The sequence below is a fragment of the Pseudoliparis swirei genome, chromosome 2 (genome assembly GCF_029220125.1).
Source record: "Pseudoliparis swirei isolate HS2019 ecotype Mariana Trench chromosome 2, NWPU_hadal_v1, whole genome shotgun sequence".
NCBI lineage: Eukaryota > Metazoa > Chordata > Actinopteri > Perciformes > Liparidae > Pseudoliparis > Pseudoliparis swirei.
Window position 1 is genome coordinate 14,543,553 of NC_079389.1, and position 26,039 is coordinate 14,569,591.

General features: G+C 40.6%; 1 protein-coding gene across 4 annotated transcripts; it reads left to right on the forward strand.

Annotated features, from left to right (window-relative positions):
* The first annotated feature begins 358 nt into the window (after window positions 1-358).
* On the forward strand, window positions 359-25,723 carry LOC130204682 (LIM and senescent cell antigen-like-containing domain protein 1). 4 transcript variants are annotated; one of them, XM_056431614.1, is made up of 11 exons: window positions 359-530; window positions 16,272-16,431; window positions 18,159-18,225; window positions 18,378-18,498; window positions 19,265-19,414; window positions 20,006-20,156; window positions 21,575-21,667; window positions 22,283-22,331; window positions 22,465-22,540; window positions 22,996-23,184; window positions 24,163-24,250. In XM_056431614.1, exons 1-10 carry the CDS (start codon window positions 502-504, stop codon window positions 23,138-23,140), a joined length of 1,041 nt encoding a protein of 346 aa, XP_056287589.1. In that variant the 5' UTR covers window positions 359-501; the 3' UTR covers window positions 23,141-23,184; window positions 24,163-24,250. The 4 variants fall into 4 exon arrangements, with proteins under 4 accessions (XP_056287589.1, XP_056287579.1, XP_056287564.1 ...); XM_056431604.1 differs by lacking the exon at window positions 359-530 and adding an exon at window positions 6,001-6,255; XM_056431589.1 differs by lacking the exon at window positions 359-530 and adding an exon at window positions 12,512-12,935.
* The last annotated feature ends 316 nt before the right edge of the window (window positions 25,724-26,039 follow it).

Below are 26,039 nucleotides of genomic sequence, written 5' to 3' on the forward strand. Positions count from 1 at the left end.
CAAAACATTTATTGAATTATCTCAATTAAAAAAAAGTAAACATATTCTGGTAATTATAGGCACAGCTTTTCACGATTACTTTATTATTTTTTATATATTTTAAATGTCTTATATATACTTATTTATTCTTCGTACTTTCACATATATTTGTAAAAATAAATACATGTAAAAACAAATTCAATGGGATCATAACATATCATGTATCATATGTTAAGACCAATAATAAAATGATGGAAGTTTCTATTATTTTAAATGGATAGTGGGACATCTCTGAGAGACCATTTCAACAGCAGAATGGTTTTACATTGAAAGTCCCAAGCGGAAGTGGGACGTTCTTGTGAATCCGCTTTGACGTTTGTTGAACTGAGGCGAGGCCCCGGTCTTCTTCGCCATTCTGCGAAAACCAATACTCGCTAACGTTACATCCTCTGACTGTACAACATCTGGACATCAGCAACTGAAGCCAGACAATACGAGTCTGCTCCGGGAGAAAGTGGAAGGATGCTCGGCATTACCGACATGACAAATGGGTAAGTAAGGAGTTTATAAAGTGTTTACCGAAAAAGAGACGTTTTCTTGATAAGTTGGGAAGTTGACACTTTCTCGCTTGATGAAGAAAAAAAAACGGAGGTAGCCAACAGTTTGTTCCATTCTCTCATGGGCTAGGACAACTATAATTTAGTCCTGACAAACCCATTTCAACATCTGTTAGTGTTGCCTTTCGTGTACTAGAACTAACAAGAACATGGCTTTTATCGCGACACGTGAGAGTTGCATTCGCTACACACTAACTTTGTGGAGCTAGTTGACGGAGCGTAGTTATTTTAAGGATGTATACAATCTCAACTCGGTCACTTCCACTGCTCGCGAGCGCCCTCTGCCGGCTTAAAGGAGGAAGCGTTCATCTGGCGGACCAGTCTGTGCGTTACATTGAAATGAAGAGTGTGCTGTTCAGCTTATAACGCACTGTTGGCTCACAGCTGCTCCATTTCCGCTTTAGAGGGAGATCATTGCAGCTTTGTTTAGTTCAAAAGTTGGTTTTAATTACTCTGTCAGTGCTCTTTCTGACACATTTAAAAATCAGTTTTATGATCTTGACAAAATACTCCCCAAAATAAATCCTTTCACCTTTTTAGAAAGTGTTTTTTTTAAGTGTACATGACATGTTATGAATCATACTATTTCCAAAACTCAACTATAGTCAGAATGTTATGTGCAAGGAGGATGTACAAGAAGCAACAGTTACTCTATTGTGTAATTCCTTTATGAAAAGGTATCATCCCCTTTTCAAATGTTTTCACACAATGAGACACTATAGTAGGGTGGAATCTGAACTATGTCTGTCTAGCTTATTGTTACTCCCTTTCTTGTTTGTGTGTGTGTGTGTGGGGGGGGGGGGGGGGGGGGCTCTTATTAGATGTGCTCCTGATATGAGGGGAGAACTCTCCTCTTCAGCTTGACAATCAGACCCAATTCCTACTTCTCTCCGCTTCATTCATTCATCTTTCTCATTGAACTTCTGTGTTAATACAGTAGATGCGAATGTGCAAACTGTCTTCAAACGAATTTATTAGTTTAATGTTGTAAGTTGGTATGGGTAATGTTTCTTTAACTAACAGATTGTTACTAAATCAACATACATCCAACTTTATTTCTCATTGGATGATAATCATGGTACATTTGAATTCGACAATTTTAGTTTCACCTCATATAATAGTTGCATTTCTAACTAGTGTGTGTGTGCAAGGTTTTAGAACATTTTAATTATACCAAAAAAAGCCAACTAGTTTAAAAGGAAACTGACACTAACACATTAGATATGAGTGATAGATTCACAGAATAGAAGCAAGAAAGACACTTTAAAGAAGGAAAAAGGATGTTCCTCTTTTTTCTGGACATCCTCCTCCTCCCCGCACAGGAATGTCCACTCAAACTCACTGGACAGTAGTTATTGCCTTCTGACCACTTCCTGACCATCCATTCCCTGGGGACCGCTATTCAGAGCCGTATTCCTTCCACTAGTGTGAATGCTGCTGTGTGCACTGCTGAGTTAATTATGGCCTGGGATGAATCTGGCCTTTATAAAGCACTCTGGACGCTAACAGCTGTGTCTTTGAAAGGCCCGAGGATTGCAGCATTCCCAACGCATTACATTCTCATCTGATCGTCCTCTGTGTTGATACAACCAGAGCTGAGAAGAATGTCCCGGTCTCCAGTGTGAACTTGTCCTTGTTTGGAAGAGCGGTGAACTTGTATGACGGAGGATTTGGACTGTGTGTGTAATTACTCACTTGATGCATGTGGTGGGAAGAAGTGACGTATTCGTTGAAAGCACTCGGCATCTTATTTATTACAATACATTACTTAAGTTATTGATTGTGATATAGTAGTTCTTTGGTAGTTCTTTGGAGACAGTAATACCCTAGAAGCGGATTAAAAGCCTCCCACTGTCTTCATAATAAAATACATTTATTGTGAGGCAAACACATGAAATATTGAATTAGTTTCAACAGTAGAATTTAGCCTCAACATTTGCTCTTAGAGTAGAATAAAGATTTTTGAGTTATGTGTGAGTGATTTTGGCTAAACTAGATTCTAAAGAGACCTGTGTGATGACCGATGTCATGACCGATGCCATTGAGATATGGAGGATGTATTAAACGCCAGCAAATGATAATTGCCTGACCTTTTAGAAGGGTGTGTGTCTCTGTGTCTGTCTCTTTGCGTTTGTGTGCGCCTGTGTAAAGCAACCATGAAATTGTTATGTCGTGCTATTTATCGTACCAGAAAAATAATAATGTTGTGTTGTGGCAGAAATTTGTGAAAAACACAGAAAATCTACTCAATACCATCAGCTTTATTCTATCCTGTCAGTTGGATTATATACAATATGCACATGATTATTTTTATTCTGCAGATATTTTGCACACAATCCTAATTCTTTCCGACAAATCCATTCTCATACCTGCAAACTTGTCACGTTTCGGCGAAATTCGCCATTTTAAAATCAAAATAGGTCATCCACATGAACCGTGTAGATCCGAAGAGTTTTTGTTTTGGGGTGGGGGGTCAACTGGCACAAACAAGTGATCCGTCCGTTAAAAACAATATGATTGAGCTCCGCTCCATGTCAGGCTGTCTGCACGCATTGAGTACAGGGGGCGGGGCTCACAGGGGGCGGGGCTCACACTGAGTGGTGTCAAGTGCAGACCGTCTTCCACTTTTTAAAAAAAACAAGTGAACTTGATCACACAGTGAGTCTGGTCATTTCAAGGCCCCTTGCACCTCCTCTCACCCCCCCCTAGTTCCTCCTCCTCTTCTCCACACTACCTAGTATCTCCTCCTCCTCCTCCTCCTCACACCCCACCTCCACCCTGTCTGGGAGGCCTAAACCACACTCACACACACACAGAGGGTTTGAAGTTTGTGTGCTGGCTCTACGTCCATTCTTCTCCCACAAACACATACTGGCACATAAGCCCAAGTGGATACAAACATACACACACACACACACACACACACAACTTGTGCCACAGCAAGCAGGAAGTGATGTGGCCATGCCGACTCCGATAACGTCAGTCGGAGTGTTTGCAGTGACAGCAGAGCGACTTCAGCAACAGCTAAAATATCTCACTGCAGTTTGAGACGAAACGTTGGTAAGATTAATTAATGTTACAGTTGGAACTACTGAGCTAGAGTCGGTCTCTTTCTTGTGTGTTTGGCGACTGTATTTCCTGTATGTTGTGTTTTATTAATTTTAAAACTGTAACTGGTGGGCCGTCTTGGCCAGGTCTCCCTAAATCTCGATTTCCATCCCAGATAAATAAAGCTTAAATAACAGAATGTGTATTTTGCTATTAGGGAGTCAGCTTGATGTCAGCGGTGTTTCATTGCATACATCTCTGCAATGTTACTCAGCATGTGAACTATTGGGATATACTTGTTTGTAAGCGTACTCTTACATGTGTGAGTGATGCCACCATTCCTATTAATTTAAATTAGTGATAAATAGGTCATATGGAAAAAGAATATAAGCTAGAAATATTTTTCAGTTTGTGGTGTCTGTTTTGAAAATGCTTAGTTACTTTGCCAATTTCAGGAGCACAACACATTGTAATCCCACAGTTATTTGTATTTGTATGGAATATATTTGTAATCATTACAGTGTCTTAGGTGTTGCAGTGATGAGGTTTAAAAGTAGCTGTCGTACGAGAGTTGTCCACGTGGTGGCGGTGGCTCCTGGTGCAGAGAGGTTGGTTCTGGAGCATCTCTGGCTGTATAGGAAAGCTCTGGGTGATGAGTCAGCAGGACGGCTCGTAACAAGACTATCTCAGCACACTTATACCGGCGCAAAACAGAAACCCAAGACACTGTTTGAGCTTTGAAAGCCAGCCGTGGTCATAGTGCCGACATTCCCTACACATGACACGTATACTGTTTAAAAGCAGAGCAGAGGGTGTAATGTGTTGTCACTTTTATAAGACTATACAATTCAGATTAAAGTTGTTAGACGGTTGTCAGATTTACATTTTCTTGGGGAAGTCGCATCCCAAATGCACTGAACGAGTGAATTGTTCACGGATAAAAAGTATGAAGACTCGGTGTCAGCCTGTGTGACCCTGTCGCTGCAGCTCCAGGACGCGAGGCTGACTTTAAACTCAAGTTCACACATTCGCATTGTGTGCTTCGACTCGGTGTGTTCGTCGAGCCCATGTGGAATGCTGAACAGGTCATGGCAAGCTGCTGAAGGTGCCGTTCATCGGGCTGGACATATTATACCTGTCTGTACATATTAAAGAGACACCAGTCCATCCACAGCCAATAGGAGACTGAACGATTTTCAGAATGTCATTGCTAATAAGATAGCATGTTTGTTTTTTTACAGAGCTGTAGTCAGTACTCCTATTTTTCTTCTTTAGTTGCTTCTTTACGTCCTCTGACCAAGCCTGTCCCAGCTTCTTGTCCGTAAACAACAAACATTCAACATGTCTCTGAAAATATGCGTCTGCTGTGTTTTGTGTCTGTTTGGGAGGATCTCTTGTTCCCACACGCCATTATGATGAATAATTCATCCATTGACATTTTCCCCATTTCCAATAGTTTGTTGCTTCTGGTGTGACGTAATCTCACAGTTTACAACAGAGAAGCTCAAGTGAAATGAAGAGCAGCGTTCGCTTGAAACTTGAACATATGACTCCATTGTAGGCGTTATTGTTCCTCATAGTGCAGCTTTACTCCACTTCCCACTCTTCTCAACAAGCTGCTGTTTAGATTGAAATGCTGACGATGCAGGTTTTTAAAATGTCTTTATCCTTCGTACTTCCTGTGTGAAAGACACGCCTGGCCGTGATAGTTCATAGTGTTTATCCAAACATAAGTACATTAAGTTGTTGTGTGCCTCACATGTCAGTTGCTGGCAGAACATTTTTTTTAAAATCTTGTACCCTTTTCATGAACTGAAATGATCCCCCAATATTGGCTTATCACACATATGTAGTGATATGTCAATGTATGTGTTGATACATTTGTAAAAAGGAAACTGCAGTACTTACAGTTTACATGAAATCTGAATTTGACATCTTTCTTCATACATTTATTTATACCGGTAGTTTCTCATGTTATTTTAATTTTCATTGAATTTGACTGGTATCATTATTTATGATGATCTTGTACATACTTCCTGTTTCTGTAATAATTATTATTGCTGCTTGCCATTGTACATGTGGGAAATAGCCTTTCTTTTTGTCTTCCTCTATTTGTGCTCTCTTGTCAATCCTGGCTTTCTTTTGAACAAAGGAATGAGCCAGGGAGATGTGGGAGGTAATCGGGGACGGAGAGGGTAAAGGCCAGCGAAGGCAATGCCCCTCGCTTCTGCGACTCTTTCTCCTTTTCTCTCTACCTGCCGCAGGAAGTGGAGGAGGAGCCGGTCGTATTTGCTAGGTGTGCAGGCTGTGAAGCCACACCTCTGCGTGTGTGTCCTTCCTCACGGGTGTGAGCTTCGGAGGTGTGTTTTTAGAGAGAGAGAACAAGCGCGACACAAGACTTCATCTTTTTGTTTGGATCACATTCTTTCGTTGGAGTCTTACTGCGGCCGAGTGTTCTCAGAAAACGAGTGGTAGGAAGGAAGGAAGTGTGGGAGAGAGGCCAAGTGGAGATGAACTCTTTGAAGCTCAAAGAGTTGTCAAACTCAGACTTGTACAGGCGAAGACAGGAGAGACCAGACAGCTATGGAAGTCTGGTGGGGGACAGCCTCAGGTGAGTCTACCTCTCTGAAGACAAATTATTGATAAGACTGCATTCAAGCCATGTTGATTCAACTCTGTGACGACGGCTATTTGTGCGGATGTCTTACGTGCAGAACATTGTGTGTTGATTAGCTGATATTCTGCCTAATTCTGGGCCGTGACTCCTTCTCTATTTGTCGTAGATAGTGTACACCTGTTGAGCTCAAAGTGTTCTATGATCCAAGACACACGAGTGTTGCACACAATCAGCACATCGTTTGAATGGCTCGCGGTCGTAATGATATGGTGCATTCAGGAACTACTTGGGAATGATGAAATTAACAGTAACATACCAGGCTTGTAAAACTTCAAATGGATTTTGTTTGTAGCTAATATTTTATATCATACTTAATTTCCAAAGTCCTTCTTTTTAAAGATAAGGCATTTCTTTTACCGTATTAGTTTTTTGTTTTTTTTGTTTTAGTGACTTTTTAACGTGGTATTTGCCCTGAGATCTTTTAGGTTGGTTGTGTTATTATTAGCGAGTGTTGAGTGACACTGCCTTGCACATTGTAATGAATCAGAGCGGGTTTGTTTGTGTTGCTACAGAAACAGTATCGTTACCGAAGAATCTTAGAAGAAAACCCCTTTTCTGTGTGTCGTGTATTGACAAGGATAGATAAGGGGAGTGAGGTTGAGTATTTAATCAGTAAATACTGCAGCTGATGGGGGAATTCCTCCGAGTTGTGTGACCAGCAGCGAGAGACCAAGTACAACATGTGCAGTCTTTTGCAATATTAATTTCACAATGCAATAGTTACTATTTTGGATAGTCTTTCACAACCACCTCTCTGTCTCTCTCATCGTCTCTCATCACTTTGTGTGTGTGTGTGTGTGTGTGTCTGAAGTGATTTAGAGGAATGTTGTAATGTGAGGAATGTGGACAAAGAGGGAGCTCTCTCTCTTCAGAGGTGTCCCCAGTCAAACCACAAACACTCATTTCTTGCCTTAAAGCCTTCCTCCTTCTCATGCAATGCCAAACTAATTTGGTGTTGGACGGGTTCTTTGTAGATTGTTTTCACAGTGCAAAGTCTATCCCAAGCTAAATATTTGCACGATGTATCATTTAATGAAAATAAAACGTTTGGAGAGGAATTCATTTCCTGGGTCAGTGTTGAGCAAGCAAAGCAAGTTTATGAAATGTATTGTCAGTCGGGTATTATTTGAAAAGCACAGCTTTTATGTATTCAATGCAGCATGTCTAACTGCATCGTTAAATGAGTTTGAGCAGATACTGAGCATGTGAGAGAGGCACGCGACAGTAAAATGATCTGCAAGAGTCAGACAAGGGAAACCCTGTCAGCGGTGATCGGTAGAAAGTACCTGTTATTCTTGTACATGCTAAGTAGATTCTTATTAGTTTGAATCAAACCGTGCTTTTAGCAAAACGATAATCCCCTACTGTTTAAACATGATGGCAGTCCTAAATATGTATTTTTTGCAAAACAAATTTATCGCCATCTGAACCACTGCATCGCTGAACCAAACAAGTGAAGTAAGTAAGAACTGAAAAACAAATAGTTCTGTGCTTTGCATTATTGAGAAAGTACATTTGACATGTTATTGTTAATCTCTTGATCGTATTTGTTCCGGTCTTTGCGGTAGAATTAAGTGGAAATGAACCTTGAAGGCTCAGGTCAGGTTGGGCGTCGGGAACAAAAAGTACAACACAAAGGAAATTGTAGTCATGAATTATGTTTGCACAGTCACTGAATCAGTGTTACGTGTGTGTGCGTGTGTGTGTGTGTGTGTGTGTGTGTGTGTGTGCGTGCTTGTTGGTGTGCAAACTCTCCATGCCCTGCCAAAGGAAAATGGTTTTGCAAAGCAGCCCTCATCTCTGTTGCCATAGTTGCTGTTGACACAGTCTGTGTGTGTGGGTGGGGGGGTGTGGGTGGGGGTCGGGGTCGGGGTGTGTGAGTACGGTGTATTTCATTTGTTTCTTGAATCTAAATCTCGCAACTGCTGAGAGTCGCTTGAGTGTGGAATCTTTCAAATGTAGTCTAAGCCCGCTCAGCCTCCAGGAAGACAGAAATGTTCTGTAATATACATTTATTTTATCTGCAGGATTGTGTGTTTTCAATTTAGACTATGACAGAAAATTATGAAAATTCCATTTGACTTATTGTGATAATTTTGGTCGCAATAACAACACATTTTCAGATCAACTCACTTCTGTGCAAAGTTATCTGCAGATATGCCTGCCAACCTCTTCTTCAGGTAGCTTCTTGGTGTCTAGCTTCAACATGATCACCAATACTTCTATTACATATTGATCTGATACTGACTCAAATCGCTGTATCAGGTATCCATGACAATAGGCCGACCTGGTATATTATACTATTATTTGAATAACTACCACTTCAGTAAATGTATATATCTAATTATTGGATGACTTGTTTGAAAGCCTAATACTTCCTTACTAGATAGACAGTCAAAATCAATATGAGGTAAAGATATCATGAGTTGAGGTTTAAGTGTGAAACAAGAATTCAACGACAAGCTAATCAAACAAATCCAAGATAAACACCCACATAGGCTGTTGAGGATCACTGCAGTAGACCCCCAAATCCCCCCCAGACCCTTGTTAAAGACTTTACCAAAGGCTTTACCATAATATAATACTCAGTTCATGAGAACACTATATTTTCCACATGACCTGACCTGTGACCTCTAATGACCCGATAAGGAAGTCTCTACATCCTAGCCTGCAGACACTGGAGACACTTTGTCAACTGCTGACAGTTGCTGTAGACATTTTTAGTTCAGTTTGACATTCAGCACTCACATTCTCTCTCTTTCTCTCTCTCTTTCTAATACTGGACATAATACTGTCACAATACATTGTTTGTTACCTTCGCATTGAAAATGCGGAAGGTTATGTTTTGATCGCCGTGTATTTATTTATTTATTTGTATGCTTGTTATTCGCAGAACTCAAAAAGTATTGAACCGAATCGCATGCAATTTGGTGGGATGATTGGTTATTATCCGGGGACCAGTTGATTAGATTTTGGGATCGATCGGGTCAAAGGTCAAGGTCAAAGGTCATGAACAGGTCAAAATCTTCTTGAATCGCATGAAATTTGGTGGGATGATTGGTTATTATCCGGGGACCATTTGATTAGATTTTGGGATCAATCGGGTCAAAGGTCAAGGTCAAGGTCATGGAAAGGTCAACATCTTTTTTTTACCATAGTACGATACATTTTTGTCCAATTGGCATGCAACTAATGCCAAAATGTTCATAATTCAATGCCCAATCTTGTGATATGCGAAGGTATGCGCTCTACCGAGTGCCCATTCTAGTTTCAAATGTTTTTGTTGCCCTTTTCTAATCGAGTGTGACAACGTCTGGTATATTTAGCACACGAGAGAGAGGCCTTACCTTGTTGGACAGCTGGATTCTGGGGATATCAGATCACCAGCCCACGAAAATCCAGAGGTTCAAGTAATTGTTTCCGAAGTGCCACGTGAGGAACTACTGGCCGGTACGAACACGTTTGAGGTCAGTGTGACGACACAGAGAGGCGACTATCCCTTCAAACAACAATGGCAGCTCCTAAAATTTTACCGCAGATGTTGAAATGGCATCAGTTAAATCATTGAACGTGGCGAATTAAAGCCAAACTACTTATATATATATTTTATGATTTTATTTATTATATTTGTATTTAATACGTATTTTTTTATTCAAAGCGATATTCCACTCCTTTATTTTACCGTGGTTGTCACCGGTCTGAACAATTCCACGTGAGGCCTTTGAGAGCCGTGTCCTTCTGTCCAGCTGGCATAACATGACTGTCAACTGTCACCGTGGCATTCACTCCATTCCCTGCAGATGCAACTGCATGTTTTGTTTTCTTGGCTATTCTTGCAACTTTAATTTATTACAGTGTCTCTCTGCTCTTTATTTGTATGTGTGTGTCGGCAATTGAAAAATGTGTGTCTCATCACTTGTCAGTCATAGCAGTTTGAAGTTGGCCACAAAGTACAGGGTGTTGCAGTGCCATTTTTAGCCTCAATCTTATGATTTTGACTTTCAATATGTTATTCTATCATTTATATATTAATATATTAATTATGTTCAATGCTAAAGTTTAATTTTGCACAAATTAAATGAGAATAATGCGATGTCACTCTGGACCCCAGAGAGCTGTAATCTGGAGGAAAGCTGACGTGTGTTTCCGGTTAAGCCTCCACCCTCTGTCCATTGAACCCCAGTCACTCCACACTGGTTCCCATTGGATGAGATTCCCAATAGATCCCCAGCTAACGACGGGAGACATTTGTGCAGTCAATGTTCTGCTTTAGGAAGGCTCTTAAAGGGTCATGGTGTCCAGTGACCTGTTTGGCTCATTATGTCATTCATTAATTCATCAATTTCAGAACCAAGACAATTGATAGAGACTGAAGAGTAGAGCTTAAAAAGTTAGGTTTTGTTTAATGGCAGGAGCCATTCACAGTGTTAATCAATACTTAATATGCTACACAACAATACACCACTACTTGTGCTTAAGTTTAAAAGAATACAAAACATGTGAATATGATGCATTTAGTAAAGATGGTGTCTTGAAGACACACATTAAATCACCCCAAATTAAAGACGAGACAAAACTGCATTCAAATAACTAAATAAAAAAAGAGAGTGGATGACTTTGAATGTATGCAGTTTGGCAGCCCCTTCCAGAGGAGGTAGAGTTGACCCCTACGAGGTACACAAGGTATACAACACAGACGCAAAACAGCAGCTGCCAGCACCTAGTTTGGAGTTGAGGTTCTACTTGGTGTCTATTTGTAGAATGATGGAGTCATGTAGAAGAGTACTCTGAAGCATATTTCAGTTGGTCACACACACACACACAGGACGATTAACATAATGTTATATATATATATATATATATATATATGTATGTGTATATATATATATATGTGTGTGTATATGTATATATTAGATTAGATTAGATTAGATAATCCTTTATTAGTCCCACAATGGGGAAATTGCAGGATCACAGCAGCGGGTGCACATTAGAGCATTAATAAACAAAATACAATAAAAATATTAAATGTACATATATATATATTACATGTATATGCACACACAAAACTACATATATACACACATGTACATACATATATACACACATACATATAAGTGTATATATATATATATTATGTATATATATATATATTCAGGGGTGTACATAACTGGTACGCAGGTACGCATGCGCGAAGATAATCAACAATGCGTAATGCCACTTGTGTTACTTCGCGCCTTTGCGTACTTGACCGATCTGATATTGATCGTCTCCACACAGCAGCATGTCATTTCTGTCTCTACGTGTCGCGTTAACTCTCCTCCGCTTTCCGTCTCGCGCGCCGCAGAGCTCCGATGCCAGCGTGTGCGCGCACATCGGAACGCCCCCCCCCCCCCCCCCTATTGACTCACTTGGAAAACACACATTTTTTAAATAAGCAGTCCCGTAGACATGGCTAACCAGTGTGAGGGGGGCGATGCAAATACTAAATGCAATTGAAATCCATCGTGTAAGACTTCAATCATTTCAGATTCCAGCCCAAATCAGTGTAGCGTTGATCATCCATCCTTCTCATCTGCTTAATCCGGGGTCGCGTCGCGGAGGCAGCAGCCCCAGACTTCCCTCTCATTCTGTTACACTATAAATATATAATTCTACAAACTAGATTGCATATCAGGATGGCGACCCTGATTAGACGACATCTGGCTCCACTTCAGGCCCTGTATGTTGTGTACTGCCGCTTCATTCCTAGCTCTAGTGTGTTTACACAATGACTAAAACAAACACTAATCTGTTCTGTTTCTGTCGTATAATATCAAACTACTTGGATATCAGTTTATCGTCTCCACTTTCTTGTGCAGCAATCCTACTTTACACAATACTTGGAGTTGGAGCCACATTGTTGTTTCTTGCAAAAAACTGGGAGTTCCAGCTGTTACACAAACACTCACAGATTGGTGTCATATTAACATAGTGTGTGTGTGTGTGTGTGTATGTGTGTCTCGGCGTCGGCACAGTGACCTCTGTCTGGACAGGCGTCAGGGTGGGCTCTTCAGTTTCAGTAACCTGACCAAGAATAGACGACGAGTGGGACAGGAGGGGTGACTGACTGTGTGAGAGAAAAGAGAGAGTTGATTTGGGAATGAGAGAAAGAGGGAGTGTGTGTGTGTGTGTGTGTGTGTGAGAGGGAGAGTACACCCAGCGCAGTCTGATCCGTGTTTCGTTCTCCTTGCGATGTGGATGCAGCTCCCTCTGCTTACTGGATGGTGTTCCCCGTTACTGGAAGTGGAAACTTGGATTGAACAAAGCCCAGAGGATTACCATTAGAGGGTTTTAGTGTTTGACGGCAGTGACTTCACCACAGGTGTGAGGGGGACTTCTGCACTTAATCTTGGGCTGTCGCGGACGAGTATGGAGATGAACGGTCGCGTCCTGCCGCCGTCAATACCGGAGGATGGAGAAGCCCCGGATCATGATCCTCAGGGGGAGAGGAACGGTTACCACCAGAGGCTCCAGGGCGGCGAAGGGGGAGAGGCTGAGGTCCCGGTCTCCAAGTCCCAGAGGCGAAAGAGTGATGTCAAAGTCTATAAGGAGTTTTGTGATTTTTATGCTCGCTTGTAAGTACACAGTCTAGACGACGGGATTTAGTCGTCAACTAGAATAATAGTTCCCCCAAATGACGAGTGTTTGGTCCTTTAACCTAGAGAATATTATACCTTGTTTTATTATTACTACTTTTATACACAGTGTGATATGTCTCAGCAGAACCGGAGTTAGAAATGAGGTTAACGTGATAGTTGTCAAGCTTTTTCCTTCTCAAGGACACACTTCGACTCTCAAAGGTTATTATTAAATGTCGTAACGGTCGCATCAGGACAGGAGTTCTTGCTTGATTCCCTGACTTGTGATTGGGGGATGTTTTTACCGCATCACTAAATTACTGATACAGATTAAGAATTATATATTTTGGGCACTGACATGCCAGTTAATTAAAGAGACATGGTGTTAGGTGTGTGCGCACTGAGCTTACTGTCGTGTTACAGAATGTGAAGAATTCTGATATTCTAGTAGCCGGGGCGACAAGCCAGTTTGATTTAGTTCAGATGGGTGCCATGTTTGTGCAGGAATAGCTCTGAGCGCGATACCAGTGAGCACACAGGAAGGGCTATTTTTGTGCCAAGTTGTTATGCAAAGTAGAATTTGCAAACTGGCGTTCCAACTATGTGTTTGTGAGGGGCAGTAAGGCTAAGTATATGTCGTTTATTTCTGACAGATCTAGCCTCATTTTAAGAAATACAAAATGACATTAAAGTCCTTGTGGTATTTAAATGAAAAATCTGACATACCTGCTTGTAAACTCTTTGCAATAAACTGATGTTGAATCATTGAACAATTATATGTTTTAACAAGTCTATGAGGCATCATATAAACCCTGAACATTGCAGGTTTTAAGGTCAGGTGTACATTTTTTATATATGCACCTCAACCTTTTTGTCCACCATAAAACTTTTGGACAAAAAAAAAATGTTTTACTCAGCTTCCAACCAAATGGACTGTTACTAATGTCAGTAAAGGCAGCACACTGGATGGAGATCCTGGATGGTGCAGGGGAACGCAGCACTCTGTCACCGCTGTTCCAGGGTCAGTGCTCCAGTGTTTTGGCTTGACCACATGGAACACTGTTGGCAGTTGGTAGAAAGCTTTTAGAGGGATTGTGTCCGTCTGGCAACCCTCACAACAACCTCAAGTTACACCAATACGCTTGAGAATTTGCAATTGTATTGAGTTTAATAAAGAAATAACTGTTTGACTTCTTTACTACTTATAGGTTTGTTTCTCACTCCTGCAGGGTGCTACCGGCAGATAGGAGGGTGGGAAAGGCCAAAGGGGTGTGTCACTTCCTCCCAAAAATCCTTTGGATAGGGCAGGGCTGTCTGCATGTGTGATATCAGTCCCGGCGGGGTACATAGAACATGTCTTTGACAAGTTTAAGGTGTGGACCCAGGCGGAAGATGTGCTTAGTCCTCCATCTGACTTGCAGCCGTGTAGAGTGATGAGCTGTGGTGTGTGTGAGTGTGTCTGTGTGTGTGTGTGAGTGTGTGTGTGTGTGTGTTGCCTGGATACACTTTGGTATTTATTCTAACCTTTCAAACAAAGCAGAGACACCAGGATGGTCCAACCATCCTCTCTTCCCTTTTCCTCTTCCTCTTTTAACACCTCTTTCTGCAACATGTCACAATCTACTTCCAGTTGGATTGAGGTTATAAAGCGATGTTGCCATTGTGTGTCTTTGCTGTAGATTAATTAGTATTTTGCAGATTGATCACATTGTTTTTAACTTGTGATCAGATCATCATGGAGTCAGCCTGAGCATACATTCTGAATAAATGAAGGGGTTGGTCAATGTGATAATATACATTAGTAGAAAATAGAGAATTATCCAATTGTAAGATTACTTCAGGTCATTCAGATACATATTGGACCAATATACAGAAATGTTTTATGAAGCCATGTGGCAGGTTTTGGGGTGTGACCACAGTTGTGTGAGGTTCTGGCACCAGTACCTCCAATGGAAAATATTCTTAGCCTGGGGCCCCTGCTGTCATGTTTTGCAGAGAATTAGTAAAACAATTCTTATTGTTTGATGATTGGGTTCATGTTGCTCAAGTGCTCTTTGTCATATTTCTGTAGTTAAATAACTACTATGAACTGGCTAACGGCCTTTTATTTTTATTTTTATGGAACGCAACAGGTTGAAAACAAAATATACAATTGTTATATCTTTGCTCAACTTTGATTTGTTCGAGGTTAGTGCCGGCCGTCAGTGTGTTGCTTCATGTCACCGGCTTCCATTGAACATGATGTGTAGCCTCGTGTTGTGTTGCTAGTAGTGTGAAAGCATCATGCACTGTGCGATTGTATAAACTGTAACTTCAGCTCGACTCTCAAAAGACAACATGGAGGTTTCCCACCTCAATGATGCCCACACCCTGATAAGCAGAGCCAAAATAAACCTAGAACCAAGAATGTGCACGGGCTGATAACATCTTGCATCACATTTTCCCTTCTCTCTTCTCCTTGGGTTAAGTACATCTTCCAGCTGTTCATTAGAAGAAACCTGTGAGAGATGACAAATTATTGTTATTTGATGTGTCCTGGCATGACCCTGGCCTATGATTCAGAGTTAAAAAATTAAATTAAATATAGATGCATTGTGTCATGAGGTTAGGTTTTTAGGTTCAACATATTTAACCCTCCTGTTACCTTTCGGGTCAATTTGACCCCATTCAATGTTTAATGTCGGTGTTCTTTGGGGTCAATTTGACCCCAGGCTGTTTTTCACTGTGTCAAACATATAAGAAATATCAACTTTTTTATATATTTAAAGGGCTATTTAGGTAGTCAACAAACAAACATAAAGTACCTCACACTTAAACTTGGGAAACAATATTAATTCTAATAATTTTCTGGAGGTTTTAATTGCTGGGGTCAAATTGACCCCGAGGGTAAAATATGTTAGTAAATGTAAAGGTAACAGGAGGGTTAACATATACTGTATATGTCAGACAAAAAAGTATATTACGGAAATATAACAGAATTCCATCTTATTAACACACTTATAAGTGTGTATGTTTCTTTGTTACTGTGGATGTTTCCCAAGTTTCTGTAAAAAAAAAAAAACTAAATAGAAATGTAATTAATGTAATAATAAGCTGTGTTATCTTCTAACTATGAGCTATGTTATCATATATCAGCAGTCATATATAATTACTCTTTTAAACCTCCTTCCAATCAGTTTTTTGCTCGATTGTATTTGTGATACATTTTGTTCTGCAGCCTAGTTATTGTATTCCCTGCTCCTAATTATGTTGTCTACTATTTGTAATGCCTATGAGTGTTTGGACTATGTCAGTGTATTCTGATCCTGATGATGGCATTTCTGTTCTTCTCAGCAACATGGCCAACGCTCTGGCCAACGCCATGTGTGAGCGCTGCAAGAGTGGCTTTGCCCCGGCTGAGAAGATCGTGAACAGCAACGGGGAGCTGTACCACGAGCAGTGCTTTGTGTGCGCCCAGTGTTTCCAACAGTTCCCAGAGGGACTCTTCTACGAGGTAACACTTTGTTCTGGCAAAAGGTCTTTTCAGTTCGACGCTCATCATCAAAAAAAAAAGATGCTGAATGCAGTAACTGACAGCTTCAACGACACCTTGTGGGCAACGGATTACAATAAACATGTGCATTGCAAATTGGATTGACTTTTTGGAGCCAATCTGAATCAATGCTAAAACAATTCTGATTGGTCTAGACATGCCTAAAAATTAACAATTAACATTAAAGCAAGCTTAAAATACATTTCTAGTGGCCGTGAACTGGTTTTCTCTTTTCCAGGCAGCTAGATCACTGTTTATTGCACGGCTGTTGTTGGTGCACATTCCTTAGACAAAGAATTTAAACACACGGTCCTGGTGAGGTAAATAAAGACGGGTGAGCACAACCCAAATGCGGCATTGAATTATGTGGAGCCCATTCCAGGAAGATGTTTGTTTACCAGCCTTGACACGAGGCCTGAGGGCTCTCTGGCGGGCCCCAGAGAACCTGATGCTTCTCTGTTCTGTGATTTTATGTCACTAATGCACCGATCAATATGAACATCAAAGCAAAAGGATTCACATTAACCTCTGGGTCCCTGTAAATAATTTAACACGCTGCCATATATTTTGCAACATTCGTCCCTCTCTCTCTCTGGTGAGCAGCAGTAGCCTGCCAATGTTTGAGGAAAGGTTTTAAGTAGGACCATACAGTTTTTGGCATTGTTTATTTAAAGTGGAAAGAACATAAAAGCCACACAAAGAAATATTGACATAGATTTTAATTATGTAGTAATTCTTAAAATATTTCTGGTCTCCTCAGTACATTATTAAGTAATGCTGTGGTACAGCTAACGTGCTCTGTTGTGTACCGACGGCAATTTGGAATACTGCAGTGTTTTTCCAGTACAGTATATAGCCAAGCTTGCACCGAGTAGTATCACGTGCAAAACTTGTGACTCGGGCCATGTGATTTAGATATTTAAGCCCACATCTGCACATTCACACAGACCGACAGATGAAATGAGCAACAGCAATGCCACGCTTTATCCAGCTTCATCGTTTCAAGTTTTACTCTTTTGATAGATGTAAGCTTGCTACTCCAGAATGCTCTCCAAGCTGTCGTCAAAAGTAGTTCTCAAGAACCAAAACGAAAAATCCCATGTTTGTGTTTTTTTGCTGGATAACAAATACATATTATACATATCCTAAAACCTCAGTATGAGTTAGCATGTTTGCACTGCTGGCTCTCTTCAAGTCAGTAGATTTAAAAAAAATGGGTTTTGGGTTGGATGCCTGAAATATGTGTACGTGATTTTTACATCTTGTTCCACATCATAAAATATGTCACTAAATATCCTACTTGTGAATTATGAAGCTGTTACACCTCGTACCAGTGGCTAAATGAGATAACATTGTGTCAATAGAACATAAAAGTGGAGTCCATTTGTAAAGATTCTCTGGCTGAAAAGAAATGTGCAAGCATTATAAATGTTTATTTGCCAAAGAGCTTATTTTGCACAATGATAATAAATCTAATAGAAAAATCTCATTCGCTTTGTGCCGAGTGAACCAGGGTGATACTAACATGCCTGCAGCACTCTATTAGTAAGAGTGTTAACATGTTTATCTGTATAGCGATTTGGAAATATTTTGTTTCGGATTACACTGTTAATGTTATTGCCGTTGTGTTGATGTACAGCTTTGTGCTTAAATTAACTTTCTACAAATGGTTTGAAACCTGTTGACAGTTTGAAGGCAGGAAGTACTGCGAACATGACTTCCAGATGCTGTTTGCTCCCTGCTGCCACCAGTGTGGTAAGTACAGGAACTGCAGTAACACAGAATAAACACCATCCTACATGTTCAGGGTCATACGCAGATGGAACTTTGAGTTCATGCTCTTCGAACAATATCCATGAACAGCTTGTTCATGGCTAGCTTAGCCATAATCTTATTTTCCCCCTCAGGTGAGTTCATCATTGGCCGCGTGATCAAGGCAATGAACAACAGCTGGCACCCAGACTGTTTCTGCTGTGATATCTGCCAGGCTGTCCTCGCTGATGTTGGATTTGTTAAGAATGCTGGAAGGTCAGTTGCTCTACAACCAGTTGCAATCATTCCACCGATGATAAATTGTTTAATCCTATCAGATTATGTCTACTGCAAGGCAGGATGATGTTTTCTCTGCTGCCGTTTAATCTTCTCAGCTATGTCATGAATACGAAGGACCGTGTCCTCGTTGACCTCCTTGTAATTGTTCTTTTAAAAGCCGTCAGCTGAGGTGAAAAGATTGTATGTTAAGCTTTGAATGTCTGTCGTCGTATTTTCACCCTAAACATGTTTTTGTGTTCTTGTAGTTCTATGTATTTAGTTTATGGTGTTGTTAGACCTACCCGTCATTACAGGTGCCTGCCTCCCTTTGTTCGCGATAAGCAGGAGAGCAAACAGTTTTTTGATCACATCCATCTTTTTTAAAATTTAATCTGACGCTCTCGAGTTGTCGGAAATGTTTGGACGGGTTGGAAACTATCCTACCCATCCACCACTGGAATGTAATTCTATAAATGGCATAATACTAATGATATCAGTGGTGCCTAATTTGTATCTGCAACTGTGCAGAAATACTGAGTTTAAACGGAAAAAATGCAAAAAATAAAGAGCTGAACAGTTTCAGATGTTCCTTTTAGAATGTTGTCATCAACGTTGTGACTGAAGCTTCATAGCGTCGAACTATTTAGTTCCGGTTTGACTTTAATAATCTATTTCAGAAGATCAGTTATGTGTCTTATCAAGTAACTCCATCTGTTTCTTTCTGTCAATTTCTCCTCTCATCTGCTCCTCTCCCTCCCATCAGGCACCTGTGTCGTCCATGTCACAACATGGAGAAGGCTCGAGGCCTCGGAAAGTACATCTGTCAGAAGTGCCACGCCATTATTGAGGAGCAGCCCCTTCTGTTCAAGAACGACCCGTACCACCCGGATCACTTCAACTGCAACAACTGCGGGTAAACACGTGCACACACAAACTGTTTCCAACTGTGTCAGTCTCACAAATCATTCAGAGCATGGAGGCAGTGGGAGGACTTGGAGGGTGGATGCAAGCTGACTCGGGTTGGGAGTAGTCCTGTAAACGCCTCAGATTTACAGAGAGAGGTCGTTTAATCCCATGACAGCGTCACACTTCATTTGTTATGACGCTGCCAGGTTGATGCACACTTCGATGCTAGGATCCAGTTTGTTTCTTATATTCAGATGAGATGTACACATTTTCTGCAATTCTAATTTGCTAATGAAATATTATGATCATGAAAACTTAAGAGATCCAACAAAATTTGCCAGAAGTGCGTTGTTTATACAGACTAGAAAAACACATTTAAACACATCTAGCACATTCAATCTGCCACAACACGATGGGCCAAGTACTGCTCTCCTCTGGACAACCTTTGTAGTTGCAATCCAATATACACACACAGTGTGTGTCCAGCTGTGATCAGACTCAGTCCAAGTCACTCATGACATTTGTGAAATGGTCTTTAATCACATTATAATTGCAACCCTCAGAGATCATGTGGTGTTGTTTACCTCTTTCTCTGCAGTAAGGAGCTGACAGCTGATGCCAGGGAGCTGAAGGGGGAGCTCTACTGCCTGCCCTGCCATGACAAGATGGGTGTCCCCATCTGCGGGGCCTGCAGAAGACCCATTGAGGGTCGTGTGGTTAATGCCATGGGCAAACAGTGGCATGTGGAGGTATGAACTTTTTAAAACAACCATGGTTACCTGAAGTTTAGGAGACACTCCTTGAATACTTACGCTGGATTCACACAATTTGAATGAGTTGATTTGTTTGGTATTGTCCACCAGATTGGTCCCGGATGTAGGTACATGTTGAATGATATAGTGTCGATGTTCTATTTGAAATTATTATTGCCCTGTTTCTATATACATAGAACCAAACGGATGTCTCTGAGGTTCAAATGTTTCCGATCATTATTTTATGGATTTCCTGCTAAATGCAATTTACTTACTTAGAAACGGAGAATACCTTTCCATTCAGTTCTGTTTTCTCTTGTTATTTTTTATATTTATTTATTTCAAATGAGTTTACTTTAATATGTGCCATATGTGTGACTCATACTTTTACCAGCTTTATCTCCACAGTTAGGTTCATTGCGCTCCACCTCCGAGCTCTATACGTCATTCCTCCATCATCTGTCTCTTTGTTATGTTCTCTTTGGCGTCATTCCACCACCGGTCTTCATATTTTATTCTGTCCACTTCACATTTTGTGCTCATTTTCCTGTCTTCCCTGCTCCACATAAAGCATCATGTGTGCACTGTGTGTGAGCGCCCGTTTCAGGGCCACCCGTTTTTTGAGCGAGGTGGTCGAGCCTATTGTGAGAGGCACTTTGACATGGTGAGAGGATTAAGTATTGGTCTTGATATTGATTTCTGCAGAGTGTCCTACACCCTGCATGGCTCCAATCGCCCAGCATCCTGACAAGGGTTACACGAATAGTTCACCAATTAATGTCTGTCCAACAGTTTGGTCACGAGTATGATCAACAGGCCGGACTTATACACACTTTTATCTTGATGCCTGATCATATTCTCAACCGAGTTTCCTCAAATAAGTTTCAAAATCAACTTTTATTTATATTGTTAAAATATAATTATATGTTGTGTCCTCAAATCAGTGAAATGTTTGGTTGGTGAGGGTCTCTGAAGAGTTTGATAGTTATCTAATGTTCTGTCAGAGGTGTTTCATACACTAGAGGAATACAATTATTGTGGAAATCTGTTCTTTATTTCAGATATATTAAAGTCATCAAATTTTAAAAACATTGAATATTGAAAGATACACACACACACACACACACATATATATATATATAGAAAATCCATACTGGTGTAATCCTACTCTGCCATACTCATCCAAGGTGGCCTCATACATGAGGGGTCCCTATTCAGAAATAGTAAATATCCCCCTTTAATTATGTCATATCCATCCATTAATTCCTCACACAGCTGTTTTACCGTCTGTATTCGGGCCGGGCCCACTCGCAGAACATCTGGACTGAACTAATGTGTCTCGGCCAGACTGCTGCGGTCTAATGTCCTGACCGACAGCTGTGCTAACACTGCCCTTGCTTTTGGTTTGTTTGCAGCATTTTGTGTGTGCTAAGTGTGAGAAGCCGTTCCTGGGACACCGTCACTACGAACGCAAGGGCCTGGCCTACTGTGAGACGCACTACAACCAGGTAACCGTGGGAATGATTATGTTGAACACACAAAAGAAGTTGAAACATGCTTTGCTCCTGTCAAATGTCTCCCTTTATTTGCAAGTCATCAAAACCGGCTCGGTATGAAGCGATCATTCGGAACATTTCGACATAACTAATATTTGAGTTGCAGCTATGTTTTCCAATTCAACTTCCAATTAGAGAAGCCATTTTATAATATACTGCACATGAATGCAGCTTTACAGTTAAATCTTCCCTTTGAATTGCATTACCTGGGAGATAATTGAACAAAATCAATCTAATCTTTGAACAGGTTACAGTTGGTATCGCTTTCTTGATTTAAGTAACTATAGAAATAGTTTTGAACAGATCTGAACTACAACAGATAAGAAAGTCCCCCATTGTCTCAATGTAACGACTCCACCTAGTGTTCATTTTCTGTCCCAACACAATACGATAAAATGCCCATATAGCCTGTGTTTGTTTGCATGTTTACTGAATACAGCATGGTATGTGAGCCGTGATGTATAGAGACTACCAGTGCTGCATTTGTGTTACAGAATATTATAACTCCTATAAGATTTGAGTCACTGTGTTGCTCACTCTCTGTTTCTCTTCCTTCGTCACACTCAGCTGTTTGGAGATGTTTGCTACCACTGCAACCGTGTTATTGAAGGAGACGGTAAGAACACTTGAAATACACATTGTTTTATGGGAAGAGCGATTACTCATCGTGCTGCCCGGCTAACATCAGTGTTCGTTTACACCTCTTACCTGGTTGGTCGTGTGACAGTGCTTTTTTCTATTTGTGTCAGTGGTGTCTGCCCTCAACAAGGCGTGGTGCGTCAACTGTTTTGCCTGCTCTACCTGCAACACCAAGCTCACCCTCAAGTAAGTGATGCACGAGTGTCGGTGCTGTAGCACTGATAATGTCACAGAGGAGTGGGATTAAGAAAGATGATGTACCTATTTGGTGTTAGTTAAGCTCCTTGATAGGCCAGGCTCGCTCTTTGCTTGTCCTTTTTCTCTTTCACTTCCCGGCATCTGGGAATATTTACTGCTGTTAACTCTGCATTTCCATCCTGTTCATTCCTGATTTTTTTTCTTCACTTTCTCTTATAATCCTGTGTCTCTGTGGATTTGTTTCTCCACCTCCTCCCTTTTCATCATCCCTCTTCTTTGTCCTCTTGTGTGCTTATTAACCACTCCGAATTTCTTCCTACCTTTTTCTTCTCTTCCTCCCCTTTATTCATGCCTTCTCAATGTCTTTCTCTTCCTCCTCTCCAACTGCCCTTCCTCTTCTCTTCCCCTTCTGCGCCATCCCTCCCTCCTCCCTGCTCCGTCAGAGACAAGTTTGTGGAGGTGGATCTGAAGCCGGTATGTAAGCACTGCTACGAACGCCTGCCGGACGACATGAAATGGCGGCTGGCCAAGCGCAAACGCGACTCAAAAGAGAAGAAGAAGAAATTAATGATACCCATATGTCTGTGAGCCGCTCTTTCTGCTCTCTCCTCGCTTCAACTGTTCTTCCTTTGGTCAGTTTCCATCTTTCTTCCCATTTGTATCTGTAATTTTACATTTCATTGTCATCATATTTCAAACATGCTCAATGCTTTACTTTTTTCATCTGGCTATCAAGCCAAATAGTGAAAGCAGGCATTTAGTGGGTGAATAAGCAGAGGCGGAATATGCATTGAGTGACCTCACACTGGAAATGTGTCGGTACATGACCACCTCTCGGCCAGAAGCACTAGTCAGGATTAAGACTCGCACTCCGGTAACCTCTGCGCTGCAAACAGGCAAATCAGATGAGTCACATGGTCTGTCTGGTTATAAAGGGGAATGCTCTAATCAGTTCCGGCAGCTTTCTGGCCTCAGCTGTGGAAGTGCTGAGGTCCCACTGGGTTTAACAGGTGCCCTGGTCCTGCCAGAGATTATCTGCTTGAGGAACAAATGTTGTCCAGGACAGCTGGGGGGGGGGGGAGGATATGCCATCAATCTCTCTTCCAATTTTCTCTCTCTCTCTCTTTCTCTCCCTCTTTCTCTCTACTGTCTGCTGTGAATAATTGCTCATGAATTGAGAAAAGAAATTACAATCTAAAAAAGATAAATCCAATTCTCATGAACTATACAAACAAAACAAAATGTTATTTAGAGATATTTCCCCCACATTGTATACATATGGCAAGGAGAAAGACGAGGACAACTTTAAAAAATGGTATATTCGGATAATTTACTGATGAAAATAATAAATTATCTAAACTTCCCATCCACAATATTAACCTTTGGCTGCAGGGTTTTCCTTTTTTAAATGTGTGTTCATGTTCCGTTGCAGAAGTCTTTAGTTTAGATATGAAATGTATGATCGTCAGTGTTCAAGACTGTCGAGTAACCAGCAAGCTACGAAACCATGTGTAATACTGGTAGACATATTGACATTGAGATATGCATACTGGGAGAAATGAAATCTAACATCCAAACTGTAACAGTGGCTTTAACTTCCTTTCACACAGGAACAAGTTTGTGGAGTTTGACATGAAGCCGGTGTGTAAGAAGTGCTACGAGAAATTCCCTCTGGAGCTGAAGAAGAGACTCAAGAAGTTGTCTGAAACTGTTGCCCGGAAGTAAACAGGAAAAGAGGGTAGATGAGACCCCCCCCCCCCCCCCCCAGGTGACATACAAGTCACATTTCCATAGATGACAACCATTTAAAGAAAGCATTTGTGTGTTTTACATAATTGGTATGTTAAATGTAATTTAGGTGGAAAAGTGACTTTATATTTTCAGTTACAGAGGGTGTTTTCATGATCTTGAAACTGACGGATGGGCCAACAGGCAGATTGTTGGTCAGTGAGTCGGCTGGTTTGAAATTAACCTGTTCAGTGCCTTTCGGGTCAAATGCTGCACTGAATGTTTTTCACACGCTTGCCTTATATGCATTAAAAGTAAACATAGATGATTATGGTCCTGTATTTCAAAATGAGCTTTAAACTTGTCCAATGATGCCTAGCCACGTGTCCTCTGTTTTTTTTATGTTGCTGTTACTCTTGTATAATAATGCATTAAACCCAAAGTTGAGCAAAATACAGTTTTAATAAATATTGATAGAGGGCCTCTCATGTTTTCTGTTTTTCACTAACATGGATTATTGTGTTTTTTATGTGTGTGTGTGTGTTCTATAAAGTAAAAAAGATTGGGGGGGATTTACAGTTTGACATACTGTAGCCTCCTTAATGCAGTATGTTGGATTGCTTAAACTGCAATGCATTTTATGTGTGAAACTATCTCTATATCAAGTGGTATTAACACAGAGTTACCAGTGTATTAGGTTCACTTGTATTATCTAATATAATCTAATACAACAGCCAAAATAAACCCTAAGTTTATACTGTTGAATTTTTGTTGTATCTACTCTCACAGTAATAAATACATGATAGTGACTGGATATTAGAAAAAACCCTCTGACACACAGTCATCAAAGACTGAACTTAATAAGGTTCACAGTGACAGGATTTATTGCAGGGCAACTGATAGCCGTGTGTCTTGCGACATGATGGCTGGTGGCATGTGCAGAGACTGAATGTGGTAGTGTTGGATGTTAACATTTGTCTCTACTGTTTGTAATCCAAAGAAAATGACCCTCCTTCGAGGGGTATACCGACTTCCTCAGGGCTTGGATCCTCTTAGAAAGAAAGCCAAATGTTGCAATTGGGGAAAGAATAGTTTCACTTGAACAGTATTTTAATCATAGAATGCTTATCTTTTACATAGTAGTTTAATAGGAAAACACATTCCACTATTTTATAGTATATTCTTACTGTTTCACTGCTTGTGCCACATAATTTGTCATGTAAAAGTAGAGCTCTCTTCTGAACTTCAGCTCCACTAAAATTGGTCCGCTGGCTTGTTTTATTTGACAGACACTGCTCTTATAATGTATTTTATCTTTGCTTGTGATATTTATTCATGTCAACACACAAAAGTGCATGTACTAGACTTGAATTGAAAGCTATTCTCAATGTATCTAAGGTAATTCTGTCAGCTCATCTGAATAAAAATTGTGCGTCAATGATACCAGTGTGCATGTAGTAATGTTTTGATTTACAATTTCTTATTGCTCTGATTTATTTGTTATGCTAAATGTTGAAGCAGGGATTGCTTGATTGTTCTGCATAGAAAGTAAAAGTGTTGGACTTACTTTTGCTTTGACGTCATTTCTTGGATAAATAACATCTTGACAAGGTGTTCTGGGACAAGTTTACAAGTGCAAACAACATGGATTTAGAGGCTTTATGACACTCAACACACACTTTGAGTGCTTTTAAAAGACATATAATACTTAACCTGTCCCTGATAAAGCAACATGCATGGTTAATTAAAATAACTTTGT

Bases quoted from the DNA above. Each gene is read 5' to 3' on its own strand.
- LOC130204682 (XM_056431589.1), top strand. From the start codon at position 12,730: ATGGAGATGAACGGTCGCGTCCTGCCGCCGTCAATACCGGAGGATGGA. The intron at 18,226-18,377 runs GTAAGTACAGGA...TTTCCCCCTCAG, and splicing joins TCCCTGCTGCCACCAGTGTG to GTGAGTTCATCATTGGCCGC. The intron at 22,332-22,464 runs GTAAGAACACTT...TATTTGTGTCAG, and splicing joins CCGTGTTATTGAAGGAGACG to TGGTGTCTGCCCTCAACAAG.